Source organism: Pezoporus wallicus, unplaced genomic scaffold (genome assembly GCF_028554395.1).
Source record: "Pezoporus wallicus isolate ANWC-B61680 ecotype Strahan unplaced genomic scaffold, APGP_CSIRO_Pwel_v1 scaffold_3294, whole genome shotgun sequence".
Lineage (NCBI taxonomy): Eukaryota > Metazoa > Chordata > Aves > Psittaciformes > Psittacidae > Pezoporus > Pezoporus wallicus.
The window spans coordinates 3,670,854-3,689,694 of record NW_026635478.1 but is presented as its reverse complement, the minus strand read 5'-3'; the positions used below and the strand labels follow the sequence as shown (position 1 = coordinate 3,689,694).

The 18,841-nt window shown below is 37.8% G+C and overlaps 2 protein-coding genes across 5 annotated transcripts in view; both read right to left on the bottom strand.

Moving 5' to 3' along the window:
• LOC130608063 (solute carrier family 23 member 1-like) overlaps positions 1-4,330 on the bottom strand; it is a 66,392-nt gene extending 62,062 nt beyond the window's left edge. Inside the window, exon 1 of the mRNA XM_057425685.1 lies at positions 4,202-4,330. The gene's annotated coding sequence lies outside the window, so the exon portion shown is untranslated. The remainder of the gene's footprint in view (positions 1-4,201) is intronic.
• CNOT4 (CCR4-NOT transcription complex subunit 4) overlaps positions 1-18,841 on the bottom strand; it is an 85,439-nt gene that overhangs the window by 16,828 nt on the left and 49,770 nt on the right. For 2 of the 4 annotated variants that reach the window (XM_057425640.1, XM_057425659.1), the window contains exons 7-10: positions 13,698-13,831; positions 7,111-7,168; positions 6,581-6,830; positions 4,202-4,699 (exon numbers count right to left, since the gene is read on the bottom strand). In XM_057425640.1, coding sequence (XP_057281623.1) covers positions 4,202-4,699; positions 6,581-6,830; positions 7,111-7,168; positions 13,698-13,831 — 940 coding nt within the window. The remainder of the gene's footprint in view (positions 1-4,201; positions 4,700-6,580; positions 6,831-7,110; positions 7,169-13,697; positions 13,832-18,841) is intronic. The other 2 variants (XM_057425650.1, XM_057425667.1) reach the window with 1 other exon arrangement.

The following is an 18,841-nucleotide window of genomic DNA, read 5'->3' as shown; positions in this document are numbered from 1 at the left end:
CTTCCTATCTGTCTCTGTGTCCATTTGACTATATCCTTTCATATTTCTAACATATGCATGGTACACGTAAATTGCCCATGTTCAAGAAGCATTTGGACAATGCTCTGAGAGGTATGGTTTAACTTTTAGGCTGCCCTGTGTGAAGTCACAAGTCGGGCTCAATCTTTTTGGATCTCTTCCAGTTCAAGTGGTTTCAATGACTTACGTGGGTAAAACAGACACACAATATTGTATAACATTACTCTTGTAAAAGTTCAAATTTTAAGCTATCCCATTATTGAACTAAGCTCTTACAATTAATTTTTTTTTCTCATTTGGAATTATGTTCAGGATATTTAGGAAATTAATAAATGAAGTAAGAGCCAGTTTCAAAATGTCAAGTACTTCACCTTGCATAGAACTGATGAGAAAGGCAAATTAACCATTTACAGCTTCTTCTCATACCTTTAACTGTGAATTTGTTCTTAATAAATCAAACTATATATTTCTATTTTTCCATTATTAATATGCATGTATATAATTTAATAAGCTTATATCTCAAAACACACTGTTAATTTGAGACCTACTTTACTCTATGATCCAATGCTATACCTATTATTTTAGAACACACCACTGGGCAGTAGGGTAGCAAAGATGACAGCATGTTAGCTATCAAGTTACAAAGAGTTAACCGTTATCCTAAAGTAACATAAAAATAAAGGTATGTACCCACCGACACTTCTGTCAGTGGATCTTTCCTATCTGCAGAATAAAGGATAGGCAATGTCCTTTGTTCTTAGGATAGCTTGCACACAGGCTAGGGTAAGACTGCTTTTAGCAACACTCATGTTGTCCATGAATAAGAAGCCACTGAACTCTTCTCCTAAAGCACAGTTACACAGCTACAATTACACAGCAAATCATCTAACCCATCCCACACCAGAGAACAACAACAAGCCTAAATTGTCCCTTACAATGAGAACATGTAACATCTGCTATAGTTTGCAAAATGCTAGTTTGAGAATCAGTCAATCAAAAAGTTCATTTAAATATGGGCTGGGGACAAATGTATGCCTGATGAATGTGACACATTTCAAGTATATGCATAATAAAATTATTAAGTCAATCATGTGTCATTGTGTTATTTCACTGGTAACTGCTGAATGAGTTTAATAAGTACTACTTACTCTGAGAAATAGGATACCAAATTCCACATAAAAATTATTCTTAAATGACAGCTTTAAAAAATTAAAAAAATATGTAGGTAGAGCATGTGTCCATTTAAATCTGGTACACGCCACAAAACAACCCTACCTCAAACTGTGGGGTTATGAATATCACACAGCTTTGATTCTCAACTAAAAGGTAGCTTTAGAACATTATATTTAACATGTCACACATGAGCATTTCAAATTCATGTGAATATTAATGCCTACCTAAAGCCAATGCAGCAGTTTAAAAGACATGATTTTCTTCATACAAGCTACCAAGCCACAAATACACTTCATGAAATCAACTAAAACTGGATTTAGAAAGCCTAAAAAGTAGTATATTAGCTTCATATGAAGTATATAGGTCTGCTTAATTTCACACAAATGAAATAGAGGAGTTTACAACGACTGCTTAAGTAGAGCGGGAAAATGCACAGAATAAATTAATGTTTTGTTTTTAATAAATAGTCCACTATTATCCAATTTAGGAATTTATAGTCCTGAAAAAAATTGTGACCAAAGGCCTTAAACATTCAACTTCAATAGCAGTTGAGGGTCTCTGCTAGAAGACAGAATGTGAAGCTTCACCTGCACTAGGTTTCTTTCGCTGCTACATCTGGAACAACCGAGTTGATGACATTTTTTTAAATGCCCTAATACAGACTAACAAAAAGGAGCTTCAGGTATACTACAGCTAATCTCTATTGCTAAACGGCTATTGTGATACGCACCACCTTCCTAGCAGGTTAGCTAGTAATAAAGTCCTATCAACATGATTTTTCTGTACTTGTACACTACCCTCCTCCCCCAACCTCACCAGACAACTGAATCTGTAAATCAAGTGACAAAACCAGGAAAATTCTGTAATTATATACCAGCTACTGACAGATTAGAAGCAAGCACAAAGAACAGGAAATATTCTTAAAAAGAAAAAAAAACAACATAAAAGGAATTCATTGAGACACTTGTACACTAGATACGGATTTGAAAAGACAGAATAATCAATAAATTGGAAGCTATTTAAGTCAGCACACAAACAAGATTTTTGAGAACATCTCCTGACTTTGAAATTAGCCGTACTTCTGAAGCACTTAGATCACTAAAGAAAACCCTAGGCACTAAATACCATGCGAGTAATACAAATCCATAGTCCAGCAAACAAAACCAGAACTGATTTCTGACAAGAAGATATATCAAGCTGACATGTAGATCAGCTGAGAAGTGTTTGCACTGCAGCAACTGCTACTATCTGATTGTCAACCAGGCAACTAGCAATGTTTTCTATAACAAGAGATTAAGACCAACTCAAAGGAACTTTCCATAGAGACTACAGCCGATGTTTATTTTGTGGTTTTAGCACTGTATCTGCCAAAAATATTCTGAGATTAATTGGTTCGAGCAGTTGCATACAAAAAAAGAATATACTTAAATATGAACTCTGTTGCCTTAAAACATGGGAGAAGCCATACACCAAGGATCTATGAGTCTTCCATAAACACAGAGACTGGCTTTCAAACTGCCAAAGACAATTAATGTAACTTAAAGCATATTTTGCAAAACTAGAATCAACCTTTACTACAAACACTATCTTTTGTTGATCTTTTTCAACACAAAAGGATTTTTCTGCTCCCCATAGCCCAGAATTTTGTTACTGGCCCCTCAAACTAGCAATTTTTAGAACTGAGTTGGAAAGCTGAAACTTGATGTCTTGCAATGTTCTTGGAAGTTCTGTACGGTTTAGTGCTAAGCAAGCAACAACTTGCAGTGTTACAGATGGTGCATTTTTGAATCCACATCATAAATAATTAATTTTCCTTTAATTTTGTTTCCTTTTCCTCCAGTGTAATCATTATCAGTCATTTTAGCCTAAAAAACTTTGCCACTGCCAGTATAAAGAATTTTGAGCTACATGCATTTGTAGTCTGGACCAAATGTTTATGCTATGCATAAGCCTAAGGATCCTACAGCAGTACTGTACCTGCAACAAGCCTTCAAAGAGGACAAGTACAGGAAAGTAACAGCCAAAATTAGCTCTTGTACTAGAGCATCAGAAGAACACAGTGACTTTTTCTAGGTCATTTTCTTATAGTATAGCTAGTACTTCTCAAAACCCATTGAAGGAAAACTACACTGGTAACATCTCAAGAAGCAGTTTTTTCCATCTCAAGGCTACCAAGAGTTTGCAGAGACTTTCTACCTGCAGTTCATTATACATTTAATGCATTCTTTTTTCCCACCTGTTAAGAACCTGTTTGTGCCAGGCTAAATTAGAAGCATGGAAGGACTTCAAACTCCAGAAGTGAATTTTTAATCACAACAATTATTGTTACAATTAGCTCTAAGTTGTAATGTTTGCCACAAGAGCCATCAATCCATTCAGAGCAGCCTGAACTGGCCTGACTGCACATTTATCGTCCTCCAGCATCACAGTCCTCACAATCAGGATGAATCCTCGTACACACATAGCAAGCATCCATTCAGTGAAAGATTAGCATAATATTAAGACCATCTGAAGTACAGAAATGAAGAGCATTGAATATTTTATCGTGCAGCCATTTGGTTATGCACAAGAGGGAACAACCCAGCCAAGGTATCTGGTACAAAGTACCAGCATTACAGCTTTTTTACACAGTTTTAAGAACTCTGGTCAGCACCTGCATAACACAGAAGTCACAATGCACTTCCAGGGCCTACTCTTAAAGAAAGCCAGTCTGGCAAGAACCAAAATACCAGTCTGCTTTGGCACAAAATTAAGAGGGCACACAATACTCCACCTTCCTTATAAAGCTCAGTATTACAAGGCTAAACATCCAGATTTTTTTTTATATATATATATTTTTTTTAAAGGAAAGGGCCTGTTTAAAATAATATTCCTCCCTCAGTTCATAAACCTAGCATGACAGTCAAGAGATACCACTCTACCACTTGCAGCTGACTGTTCCCTTTACCTGTCCTAGCTCAAAGAAGCTGAAAGCATTAAGTCATTTTCATGGCTGTCCCGATTCACCTACCTGATATAGGGATCCCTCCCAGACCTGTGCTGTGTTGTGGTGGGAGACTCAAGTCCAAGAAATTACTATTTGAGGTGGGATTTGCTGTGTGGTTCAAGTGCATGATGCTATTGCGTGGGAAGGCCATCCAAGGATAGCGAGCTGCTTGGCCTGGAAAACTGAAGGAGTTGTAAACTGCTCGATGCTGTTGAAACTGTGGGAACCTCTGTGGCATGACTGGAAAGGTGCTACTGAGAGAGTTGGCATTTGTGGGTGCAGCAGGATGCAGAAATCCAGAGCCTGGCCCTTTGGCAGTTGTAGTGTGTGGGGTAGGGTTCTGAAGAGATGTGGGCGAGAGGGAAGGTTGGTCTTGGACTGACAGTTCCTTCTCAATTAGGTCTGCTAAGGCTTTGCGGGTGATGTCAAAGGGATCAAACCCTAAGTCGTCCTCTTGCTGTTTGGAAGAACCAAACCCAAAAGCTGCTTGCCAGTCTGTGGAGGATGATACTGGTATAGTTTCTGTCAGAGAAAAGAGGAACAGGAGTTAGAACGAGAATTAGTAACTACCGATGCAAAAATTTCAGCCTCACTGAAATCTGAATCTATGTTGCCAGTTACCTTTATATAATACTTCTTTACATATTCCCCAAAGACACCTTATTCATCAGCTTAGAATGCCATTTTCACATCAAACTGTCAGATTTCTACTTAGGGTGAAATGGTAGAACTAGAAAATAGTATTTTTACTGCAGAATTGCTCTGTTCCTAAACTACAGAAAAGCCTTACCCAGTAAGTATTTTCAGTAATAGCACCAATTAGGAAGAGACGTCACTTGCTTAGAACATTCTTTACACATATATTACTTAATGGAAATGTGACCAAGTGAAGTTTAAATAAGGTAGTTATTCAGTTCAGTATTTTGCTTTCAGTATTAATGCTGCACTTCACCTCTGCTCTGCAAGAAAGGTAGAATGATGCTTCCTCTCAAAAGGGTAACATCTGAGCAGTGGTTAAGAAAAACAACAAAAAACCACCCAACCCCCCTCCCCACTGTCTCCCAATGAAAACCAACCAAATTCTTGAGCAGGTAAGAACTGACAAAACAGAAGGAACTATATCACTATATCACAAGATATTATTAAATATTTTGAGGCAGTGTTGCAATAAAGGGTTACCAGAATTTCCCTGCATTTTCAATTACTACTTTGTTTTATTATACTGTTTAAGTCTCTTATTCATGTTTAGGGAAGGCTTGGTCTAGTTTCATAGTATTTTTCCTCAAAACCGTGGTAAAGCAAGCTGATGAATACAAAATATTATCACTCACAACATTATCTCCCTCTGCTGGTAGGGAATCTGGTCTGCTGCCTCAAGTACTTCAAATTAAGCTCAGCATGCTCTAAGAAATCTATGCTTCTATTTTCACTCTAAACATCATGACAATAAATAGTTTCCAGACAGACAAAAACTTGTCCTTTGTATTCTTTTTAAATAGCAGCTATATGCTTTATATTAATTATGAAACAAACAATATCTCTACTACCTGGAAATTATCTCTCACTGCTACTTAATCCTCATAAAATTTGTGTGTACATTACCGTAACAGTAGCTAATTTCCTTGTAATAAATATTGTTTACAAACAGGACTACAACATCCGGAAGTCAGAGAAACATTAAAACCAATCACTAAGTAAACCAACCGTGTCCTAAAGTACCATTTACATTCTATTTATTACTGATGTACATTCCACTACTAATATTGTTTCATTTAATTTTCTAACAATTCCCTCAGATTTATAATTTGAGCACTTAATTACCAAGACTATATAAATACAACTAAAGATATGTTTCATTCATATGAAGTGATATTTCATAGGAAACTACCTTTCAGTTGATGTTATTAATCATATTTTTGTATTTTCTGAACATATATAATCTCGCTTCAGAAAGTGGAAGATTAGGCACCTTCAGACAACTATGCAGAATAGTAAAGAAAATTCTGAATTCTACTGCACAGCTTCTGATGTCAGAATTACAGATTATAACAAATTATTAAACCAACATATCATGACACCACATTTTCCTAACTCGCAATAAAACCCTGTAACATTAAATATTAAGCATACATATCACTTCCTATTATTTAGACAGGCACATGACTGAAGGAAACTAAAATAAGCATTCTGAATACTTAGCCATGCAGCTGGAAAACTCTGTAAAGTTTCTTTTAGAAGTAACCCATAAGCCAGTGCGATTCATTTGTAGTTGAGAGACAAATTTTAATCATTCATGAAGGTGAAAAAAAGTATGGAGGAAGTCCTGGAGTTTTTGGTTCTACGTAGTTTTAGAAATCAGTTGCAAAAGCAAGCAATACCCAGCCATGTAACCTGTGTACAAACCTGATGTGAAGAGGCTCTGTGGTTCTGGTGCTGTGGGCCAGTCATTTGAAGTCTGTGGAGAGCTGGGGAATGGAGGAAGCCCACTAGGGATAGGGTTAGGGTGCCGAAAGTTGTCAGAGAAGAGTGACTGTGATTCTGTTACAGCCCCTTCAAAAGGAGACCGTGCACTGTGATTAGATGAACTGATGGGTATGACTGGATTGGGTTTTGTTAAACCAGGAGGTGGTGAAGGTGTATCACTATTTGTTATCTACAGGCAAGAGAGAAGAGAAACAATTAGGATATGAGTGTTTATATATAAAATATTCTTCACTAATACAATTGAAATATTTCCTCAATCTGTAACTCAGTTAAGAGTTAATCTATAACTCACTACACGATCAAACATTAAAATCAACTTAGCAGTAGCATTTTTTACTTCTGTTTAAAATTATGATATACTTCAGAAAGTACTGGCTTCTCCAACTACAAGCTGCACTAAGGCCTCAAACTTAATCCTTACTTTTACAGCATTTATCTTAATGTCTCACCTGCTGGGAGCTGTCACCATTTCCTATACTGAGTGAATCTGAAGGTTTGTCGATAGGGCTGCAAAAGTGGGAAGGGAAAAGAGACAGTAAGACACTCAAGCATTTAATTTTAAAAATCAGTATTTGCTTTTATAGTGGTAAAAAAGCCTTGAAACAAAAATGAAGTGAAATTAAACAGGAGGAATAAAGAAGGGAAAATGCCCACTTGAGACTTTTTTTAATATAATAAACATTTCAAACATTTGCCATATACTGGCACACTTCTTCCCACCACTCTCCACTCTGCTTGTTGACTGTCCTGTTAAGGAACAAAAGGAAAGTTTTAAACATGCTCATAGTATTGCTATGCCATTCAAAAAAACCAAAACTCTTGTACTATGGCGCTATTCCATAGCATTCTGTTCCATTTATGCTACTATGGGAAAGAAACTTGGGAACAAATTTGTTTTCCAAATACTTGTCAGTTCCCATACAAGTCTTAAATAACTCTGGGGAGAGGTAAAAGATTAAATTAACTACTTAGTTCTGATGGCAAGTTAATCTTCCCACCAGCCTTTGAGCTTTAACTAGCAGAAATTAGTTCCAAGGTAAGAAAACTGAGTTTTGAGATGACAAAGGGCGAAAAATGGAGGAAAGATACAGCATAAAAAATTCCCAACAAACTTAAAGAGAATAAAAGGTAAAACACAGCAGAAAACCACCTGAGAAAACTATTAACTAGAAATTAACATGACTTGGCTGAAATGGCACATCTCAGGATTCAAGATTTTGACAGGCATCTGTGCGTTGCCTTAATTATGCTAAATACCACAATAATGAGAAGTATTAATTTCAGTTCAGATTAAAATATCTGCTTTACAACTTCAGGATACTTTCATTTTTATCTACCCATAAGAGAAGATGCACAAGCATCAGGCTGCACAGCCCAAAACACTAGTCCTACCAACAAGGACCAGAAGAACGTGAATTCCAGTTCCATTTAAAAGCCAGAACGCAATACAAGTAAAATTACAGGCATAATGTATCAGCACAAATTATACATATAGTTATTATTTTAAGTGGGTGCAGACTTCAGATTCTAGCTAAACCTTGTTTTCAAACACCCCTTGCTGCTGCAAGGTTCAAATATGTATAGAGCCACATATCAAGGTCAAAAATTCATAAAGGTTGCTTCTCTCTGTAAGTGTTCTCTCCATCCCAGAATAACTAGTCAAACCCAGCAGAATTAATTCTTCTCCATTCTAAAGAAACTGTATAAGAGTAACCTGTCAATAAAACCCATTTTTGTGCAAAAGAACACCATTTGAGTCAGAGTAGCAAAAGAGATAACTGAAGCTGAAGTATTTACGATTATAAAAATCAGACGAATGTACTTGTAAACAAACATCACTCCAGTACGGATTTAGAGCAGCATGCTCAATGGTTGAGCAGCATGAATACAGTTCTTCCACTTAGAAGAAACTGCCCTGGGTTAGTAATTTCTTAATACCTATAACACAAGTATTTGCTGTAGACTCTTCACTACATAATCATTCTGATTGCCGAGCTGATATTCCAGCCAAATTCTTTTCTCAAAGCCGCTGATAGAAAGTCACAATGCTGCAGTTTAAAAAGCTATGTGTTAGACAACTTTTAATGACAATCTAAGTGCTGAAAAGGTTTACTATATTCGAACCTGAGCAAGGAGCCTTTAATTGTAAGGCAGGCCTCCACTCCTCAGAAATGAACACAATTCCTTATCAGCTACAAAATTTTTACTTAAATTTAGTACATTCTTTTCAAAAAAGATATGGAAGTTGTATGTTATTACTGAGATGCAACTACAGGATCTCTGATCACACCTCAGTGAGGCCGCTATTAAGCCTAAGAATAAGATACCACTTTGAACAGTACTCAGGGTTAATGCATTGGTTCAATATTGGCTACTTAATTGGTAACACCCACTGCTTGAAATACTAAGGTTTACCTTGTTGTTTTCCCATCCCACCTATGAATGAGCCCAATCGCTACTACCTAAGGGGGTCCATGAATATATATAAACTAACAGCATGACTACAGACGATCACGGGACCCACAAGTGATGGTTATGATGGAAGAGGACATCAGTTCCATTCAAGGAGGGCACCAAAGAGGAAAAAATATTGGTTAGCAATAAGGAAGTTGTTGAAAGCAGATGAATTACTTCCTCTGCACAAAAGCCTCAGATGAATCTTCTGCCCTGTTGGCTCCTGTTACACAGTAATAATCAGGGAACCCTTTACTCTGCAGTTGTTTCTGCAACACACCTCTGTAAAGAGGTGATGGACCTCAGCCCTAACATTTAGCTTCCTTCTGTTGAAGCTTTTCCAAACTACAAGCCTCCTGATGCATAGCAACTAGTGTGTTACTTTTGTGGAAGCTTCTGCACAGAAATTAAGGGTTTAGCTCTGGCTGGGACCATGAAGCTATATAAGCTGTTGATTCCACAGTTATTCAGTCCCCCTCAGCCTTTACCTGTACCACCCCTTATTAACTTCCTGTTAGGGTTCTCCTGTACAATCTGCCAATCAGTCTTTTTGACATGGGCTAGGCTAAGCCCAACTTGTTATGACCTGATCGGGATTTGAATCCAGTTCTCCAATCAGAGAGGGAGACTGGAGAATCATTCCCTCCACACCAACCAGTGAGAGAGAAAGCAAGCTATCTGAAGTATAAAAGGCAGCACAATTACCCGAAATCTGAGTATGCACCATCTGGAGTCATGTGTTCTGGGTCTGTGCCATTTTCTAATATAGGAGGCGTTTTCCTGTGTTCCATTGTTAAACCGTTGGCTGATTTACTTGAACTCTGTAATGATGGCCAGGCATCTTTGTTATTACTGTTGGGTCTGGAAAAAGGCAAGAGTAAAAAAAAAGAAAAAAAAGAAAAAAAAAAGAAGAGTTCAAGTTATGAAGAAAGTGTTTCTAAAAATTATAAGTACTGGGGAAAGGAATCCTTGTGCCAGAAAATCCATAAGAATAGATTTATCTGGGTATCATTTCTCAGATTTTAAATGTTGATGACTTAAAAAAAAGAATTATTGGGGTAGGGAGGGGAGAGAGAAAACTGGGGGAATTCTGTTTTCTTCACTGAACAGACAGCTGCTCTGCCAATGCTGAAGTCCAAACTTGTCCATTTTGGGGGGGAGGTGGGGGAGGGAGAACAAAACAAAACCCAAAAAACTCCATCAGCTTCAAGTATCCAGACCTACTCACACCTCATTCAGAATTATCTGCTTTATCCCATACGTATTTAAGTTGTGCAAATCATGAACTAAATCACTTTTCAAGAAAACATTTTATATTCCAGGCACTATAAAGCCTGGCCACAACAGATGAAGTTTGTGTTTTATAACTACACAAGAGTCCACAGCTTTATTTACAGACCATGAGACCAGTCAGACCAACACACTGTTCATTTAAGTTACTGTTCACTTAACTGACAGTTTAAAGCCATAATTACTTCCCTTTTATAAAGCAAAATGAAATTTAATTTCAGAGTCCACATTAGATCTGAAGGAAGCTCAAGAATGAGCTCAAAGCCCAAGTTTTTTCTGAAAACAGTTACATTTTATACAAATTGAAATGAGCTGGAATATCATCTATAACTGAATGCATTCAAAGTCAGTGTCACCTAACCCTACAATCTTACTACAGCAGGTTTGCTTTTGTGTTCTCCACTTCTTTTATATTAATTTTTGCCTTCAGTTTTCTTAAGGATGCTGTTTTTAGTGTCCAAGTGCTTTCTGCATAAGGAAGAAGCCTTCAAAAATAGCTTTTAACACACGTGTTCCTCCTGATGCTCCCCTTCATTCATATGTTCATTATATGTTTCAACATTTACTCTACATCTTTAGGACAATTTAGTAAGCTCATCGTCAGAATGCTGATTATAGCAACATGTTCCTTACTCCTATTCAGATAAAATTGATATTACCAGTTACGCTCAAATCTCAGTATTTATAAAATGTGTTATTCTACCTCCATCTTTTCTCATATAAGATATGTACACAGATGAGAGCCTTAACCTGATTTACAGATCCCGTCTTTGCTTTGTACACATTTGAAATAAGTTAGAGATAGGAAGGCTATCAGATATTGAACACTAAAGCATAAAAACATATCATGAGCCAGTCATTTAACATTGTCACCCTTATAAAAAATGAGCTGTAATCCAGATATAACAAGACTTTCAATCCATTAACAGATTTATTTTAAATATCAAGATTTATGTCCACTGCAGTGCAAAGCCACCTCTATACTAAAAATAACTTTAAAATGCCAGTTATATATCAGCTTTGCACCCAAGAAGAAAGGTAAATAAACTGTTTTATGCTTTGGGGTGTTTTTTTGTGCATATAGGCTTTTTTGATTTGGTTATGTTCAAAGCTGCATGCTATTTTCTAGAAGACCAGCCAGCGTTTAACAAGTGTTTTCCACTTGTGGCATAAGAAAGCATTCATTTCAGTTCTTTAGGAAAAGGCCAGGAGAAGGAAAGGGGGGGGAGAAAAAAGAAAAAAGAAGAAAATAAAAGAAAAGGAGGAAAAAATAGCTTGATCTGTTTTAATTGTGGAATATACGTTTAATTGTATGAGAGGGCAGTCAGTCAGTATGACTATCAAGTGACAAAGAGATGAATACCCACATACACAAAGTGGCACTAGGGGATTTTTACCTCTGCTTTCACCAGCAAGAAAAAAAAAAAGGTGCGAGGACCTTTCAAATTAGAACAATTTTGAAAAAGCATTTATGCACAGTTTAAAAATCTGTTTTCTATAACTGGATATTTATAACTAAACGTCTACTATTTAGACATCAACTTCTGTTCAATTCCAAAGTTAATGTACCCCAGAAACACAAGAACAACCAGAAAACTGTCAGAGGCTCTGACAAACTGCCAGAAATATTAATACTATATCAATAAATCAGACAAACCCAAGATCGCGACTGTGTAGAAAGCTGTGAAGGCGAACAACATGCATTCACCAGCTCATAAGCTACATTTTGTACTGATGAGACAGGACTTCAAGAAACATTCCAAAATCCCAGCTGCAAGAAGAAATTCACTTTGCAACCCAAAAGGTGGTGCCTAGCCATTAGCAAAAAACAGAGTCTGTGTTCTGATGATGCTGTTCAGCTGAAGAGAAATTAACTCCAGACCACTTGTTGCCATTTTTCCCACAAGTGCCAAAGTGTCAGCACCACGGACTGGCCAAGCTCCAATTCTTAATTCCTTTCTGAAGGCTTAAAAGTTTGCTGTCCATTCAGATAAAGCATTATTTCCTCATTGCTATAATTTGTTTTGCTGGGATGTAATTAAATTTCAAATGAACATTAGTTCAGACTTTTTAACATTAAATAATCAATACCCAAATGCAGAAAGTATTGTACTGGCTCTACTAACTGCCCACTACTTTTCAAGTCAATATTGAACCAGTGACCCAAGAAATAAGAAGTGGCACAGTCCTTAAGAAAGATCCAACTGGAGGTCCCAACCACTTGCGGTCAAAGAGCATTTGATACTTCCCTCCAGAAGTTTCAGAAAATAATCCCAATATGACAATCGGGATATCAGTTCTCAGAATTATATTCTGCTCGTTCAAGATCCATTGACAATACTTTAGATACAGTCCCCTCTTTATTGCTTAAAGCACAGTGACACTGCTAAGTGGCAAATTATCGTCTGAAAAAAAAATCAGCAGTGGATAAACTGGCACACAATACAAACCCTGATCACAAGGCCAAGGTGAGTGCAAAATGCAATCTAATTTTTACATTCCACTGTGCCCATCTCATTTTGAAAATCCTACAAAAAGGAGCATAGGAAATTGTTAACACTTTATTACTTTATCTTAAACGTAATATTTGAGTGGATAATTCACATAAGGACTGATGACCACAGGCTTTCATTTATTTTTGTATGACTATGTACTCATATGGACAGAAATCTTTTCATAACATACTGAACAAGCTACTTCAACAGAATATTAAGAAGCAGTAATGAGTGATATGCAATTACAACAGAGAAATACGTAACTGAAGTTTGCTAGATGAAAGCAATGATATTTTTTATTCACAATTCTTACTCATACAAAAGAAACTGATTTTACTTTCAATTTCCAAGATCTTTATATCTAATGTAAGGACTGCACTATAAATTATGATGTAAAAACCAATAAAACACATGTATCAAGACTCAAAGGTATCTCAGTTGTCAGTGCACAAACTGACATCAGGACACAATACCAGGAAAACTAGCACCTGGTCTTTATATTAATATAAACACATAATATTCTTCTAAACTACAAGGCCATCTTTCAGAGTAAGAATACCTTGTTCCCAACTAGTGATCCAAATGCACTTGGCAGAAAATCAGTTCTTTATTAAGTAAGATTCACACTCGCTTTGTATTAAAATAAAGTGATGCATGTGTGTCTGCACAGGCAAAACCAGTCTCAGTTTATCGTGTAAAAAGCAGTGGGCAACTTAGTGGATACAATAGGAATAAAAAAGGTTTCTTTGGGAATAACCAGAAAGAAAACAGCCAGGCAGTTCAGCATTAGTACTTACGCATCATACCTCTGCAGTGCTGTCACTTTGTTCTTGTTCTTGTCAACTGTACCCGTAGATAATTGGAGAAAGTTAGGGTTTAGTTTGTATAATTCTTGCAGTAGTTTCTGTTCATATTCCTGGTGCTTACCCGCCTAAGATAAAAAGACAGTGAACAAGTACTTGTATAATATTTTTCTCAAGATTTAAAATCCCAAAATCATATAACTTAGGTATCTAAATCCCAAAGCTAAGTAACTGAGCTTTAACAACTGAACAGGTAAACCCTGACAAATGCAAAGCAGTGATTCTCAATTTCAGCAGGTGTAATCTCAACAAATTTACAGCTTGTAAATACATCCAAGTGATTTCTAGACAAGTCTATAAATTTCTTTTGAGAGTTTTAAAGCAGAAAAATAGTTACAACCTTATTAGAATTTGCTCTTCAGTTCTAATCAAGAGCTTCACAATATACTTTCTAAATCATGAACAGCTAAATCTCCCAGGCAGTCTGCATTTGATATGTCAAGCATACGAAGCTTTTCAAAAGATGGGAAGGAGCAAAGAGTCTCAAACCAGAAGTTCCAAAATGGAGGCAATTTTATACTAGTTTAATAAAACCCGCTGAGGTGGTCCGAGTGTGAACTATCACATTACAATCAGTATATTCTGAGCAATAACTGATAAATCATTATTTTTTAATAACTTAAAAATTGAAAGTCTTAACTCCTTCAATTAATTCATGAGAACAATTTCTTGCTTTCAGATATTGAAGAGTATTTTTCAGTCTAGTTTATCTGTAACATTCTGTGGCTAAATAGCTAAAACAACACCAGCAAGATCCACACCCCCAACATTTAAAGTGGTATCTAAAATACATTCAAGATGGACATTTCCATTTTTGTAGGCTGTTACACTACTCCAACATAAGAACTACTACTTGCAAGTTAAGTATTGTAATGAGCTGAATCAAGATACAAAACAGTATAGTAAAAACTTTTCTTTAAAAGCATTACTTGCTTTAAAAAAATATAGAATAATAGGAATAGCTGACAAAATTCAAAAAACAGTAAGGATGAGAAACTAGATTCCCTTATGGGCTCCTTTAGAAAGGCAGGTGCATAACCCATTCGAATACTCCAAGTCAGTCAAACACTACAAATATCTCAAATTTTTCGCTACTTCATTCTCCATTTCTGTGATACTGACTGGTTCTGAACATGTCTCTAGGTAGTCAGCCTACACAACCCTCAAAAAAGACACTGAAACATCTAGTGTATGCGTCATTTTTATCAACTCTGTCAGTACAACCAAGTTACTACTTACAGTAGAAAAAAGTATGGTTCTAGAGTGTAGTTCACCTAAATGCAAACTTTACGATATATACTGCACCCTGGAAATGCTTCTTTTACCATCCACTATGAATGGAATATAAGCAACTAGCTCAGATGGACAGATCTGCACTGCAAACATTAAACAGCCAAGTAAGGCAACGCTTTCCTAGATATCTCATCTTGCTTAAGACTTCAGTGGCAAAAGACTGAACATCAGCGTACTCCTAAGCTCACTCAGCTGCCACATAAATGTAAGAAAGACACAAGATTAAAAACCTATATAGGAGCTTACAATAATTGTACTTTATTTACGACAAGCAACCCAGGGCCCAAACTTAGCATCTCCAACTTATACTAACCCTAAACTCCCAACCTGACTTTCAGAGACTTCCTGAAGTTCTACCAGTACTTTTCACCGTTTTCAGTTTGTCACAATGTTTAGTTCTATTAGCAATTATTGAGCCCAGAACATAAGTTAATCCATTAAGAATTCTATTTTTTTTCTAAATAATCAAAGTTTGTGACAACAAACATTCAATCTCATTAAATAAATGTGTCATTCACTGACACTAACGCAAACTCCACAAAGCACCATACACTCCAGTAATTTCCAACAATTTCAAAAAAAAAGCAGTAAGAAATCAAAAAGAAAGTTTAAGAAATATAACAAGGAACAAGAAAGGAAAATTCATTTAAGTCACCATGATCAACTAGGATCCACTCAAGATTTCTAAAGAAACTCTTACACAGTGATGTTGTCCGGGAAGCTAGGGACCAGGTTAGGAAAGCTAAGGCCCAGTTAGAATTAAACTTGGCTGGGGATGTGAAAGGTAACAGGAAGGGATTCTACAGGTACATAGCAAATAAAAAACAGACTAGGGAGAATGCAGGCCCCCTCAGGAAGCTATCAGGAGAACTGGCTACACAGGATTTGGAGAAGGCTGAGGTTCTGAATGACTTTGCCTCGGTCTTCACTGGCAAAGACTCTGACTACACCACCCAAGTCTTGGAAGGCAGACACAAGGACTGTGAGAATGAAGACCTTAGGCCCACTGTAGGAGAGGGTCTGTTTCGAGACCATCGTAAGAACCTGAATGTGCACAAGTCCATGGGACCTGATGAAATCCATCCGTGGGTCCCGAAGGAGCTGGCGAATGAAGTTGCTAAGCAACTGGCCATCATATTTGAAAAATCATGGCAGTCAGGTGAAGTTCCCGATGACTGGAAAAAGGGAAATATAACCCCCATTTTCAAGAAGGGGAAAATGGATGACCCAGGGAATTACAGATCAGTCAGTCTCACCTCTGTACCTGGCAAAATCTTGGAGCAGATTCTCCTGGAAGACATGCTAAGGCACATGAAAAACAACAAGGTGCTTGGTGACAGCCAGCATGGCTTCACTAAGGGGAAATCCTGCCTGACCAGTTCAGTGGCCTTCTATGATGGGGCTACAGAACTGATGGACAGGGGTAGACCAGCTGACATCATCTACCTGGACTTGTGTAAAGCGTTCAACACTGTCCCACACAACATCCTTGTCTCTAAATTGGAGAGACATCAATTTGATGCATGGACCACTCGGTGGATAAAGAACTGGCTGGATGGCTGCACACAAAGAGTTGTGGTCAATGGCTCAATGTCCGGCTGGAGACCAGTAATGAGTAGTGTCCCTCAGGGATCAGTGTTGGGACCGGTGTTGTTCAACATCTTTGTCGCTGACATGGACAGTGGGATTGAGTGCACCCTCAGCAAGTTTGCTGATGACACCAAACTGTGTGGTTCGGTTGATAGGCTACAGGGCCAAGTGCAAGCTCTATACCTGGGTCAGAGCGATCCCAGGCACAGCTACAGGTTGGGAAGAGATTCAGAGAAGCCCTGTGGAGAAGTACTTGGGTGTGCTGGTCGATAAGAAAACGAACATGAGCTGGCAGTGTGTGCTCACAGCCCAGAAAGCCAAGCGTATCCTGGCCTGCATCAAAAGGAGCGTGACCAGCAGGTCGAAGGAGGTGATCCTGCCCTCTACTCCGCTCTCATGAGACTTCACTTGGAGTACTGTGTGCAGTTCTGGTATCCTCAACATAAAAAAAAACATGGAACTGTTGGAACAAGTCCAGAGAAGGGCCACGAGGATGATCAGGGGACTGGAGCACCTCCTGTATGAAGACAGGCTGAGAAAGTTGGGGCTGTTCAGCCTGGAGAAGAAAAGGCTGCATGGAGACCTCACAGCAGCCTTCCAGTATCTGCAGGGGGCCTATAGCGATACTTTGGAGGACTCTTCATTAGGGACTGTAGTGACAGGACAAGGGGTAATGGGTTAAAACTTAAACAGGGGAAGTTTAGATTGGATATAAGGAGGAAGTTCTTTCCTGTTAGGGTGGTGAGGCACTGGAATGGTTTGCCCAGGGAAGTTGTGAATGCCCCATCCCTGGTGGTGTTCAAGGCCAGGATGGACAGAGCCTTGGGTGACAGTTTAGTGTGAGGTGTCCCTGCCCACAGCAGGGGGGGTTGGAACTTGATGATCTTAAGGTCCTTTCCAACCCTAACTATTCTGTGATTCTATGATTATGTGAGATTGAATTCCTGGTCAAGGTATGCAGCCTATCAATTTTAACTGGCAGTTAGGCCAGAGGACTTGACAGATTGCCACTGCCTTCTATAAAGCGCTGTAGAAAAGATCCTGTTAACTATGGGCTTAAGTTCAACCTCCATCGCTGAGACTATTAGAAGTTCATTGATAAACACCATCTGCCAGGAATCAGGCTGTACATCTTCTGTAAAGGGGAATTCTACTTGACTAGCATGATGGGATTTTATGATAGCGTCCATAAGCATAAATAAAGAGGATTCACAAAATTTCAAAAAAAGCTTTTGTTTGATGATGTTTCCCACTGGAAGTTATTCACGAAGCTGCCCTGGGATGAAGAAAAGGTTCCTGTGTGGATTGAAGCTGGTTCAAGGATAGAAAGGCAAAGGTATGACTGGCTGCTCTTTCAGGGTGCAGAAGCAACTGACGACTATGAACGGTATCAGTTTTACGCAACATCATAAGTACACATAAGAAAGGAGTGAAGAGCAAGTTCTTTGCTGACACTATCAAGCTCTCTGGGTAGGAAACTGCTTTGCTGAGAATGAGGAATTCCAAAAGAGCCTCAAAAAACTTGTCAAGAAGGTTACCAGAGTCATGTCAGGTAACAAAACACAGCCTAAAACTCATACTAACAATCTGTGGACTAGTTGTTACAGCTCTGAGAAGAGATAATGAAGTTACTGCCAACAAATTTCTGAAGCTGTTAGTTGATCATGCACTGGCAATCAAACACAAAATATGTGCTGGTCATCATTTGGATGGGGACTTAAAGAACAGAACAACCCACATACCATATAACCTCAGTCTTTTATTTGCACACAGTTTCTACATTCTTCACAAGCTAAAAGGGCTATGTGAATTAAGACAGCATGATCAAATCACAGCCATGGTAACTGGCCACACACACGAAACCTATAGGAAAACCCAGATCTGCCTTAATTTTTTTTCACAGAGACTTAAAAGAGTGTGCTGCCTTGCACTGGTATGGACAAAATGCAAGTAGCTAACTTGATGTTATCTGAATTCTCTGCCAAGAATAAACTCCATCTTTTCAACCCTAGGTAGGCTTTACAGCCTTTAAAAGCAGCACACAATGAAAAAATATAACTTGCAATATCCAACTGGTTAATCACTTTCTGGATTTCAAAGTTCATCTCTGCCATAACATTCAGCAGAAGGCTATGTTATACACATATTTGAATAAATCATATATAGTAATACACATACATGCCACATTTAATGCC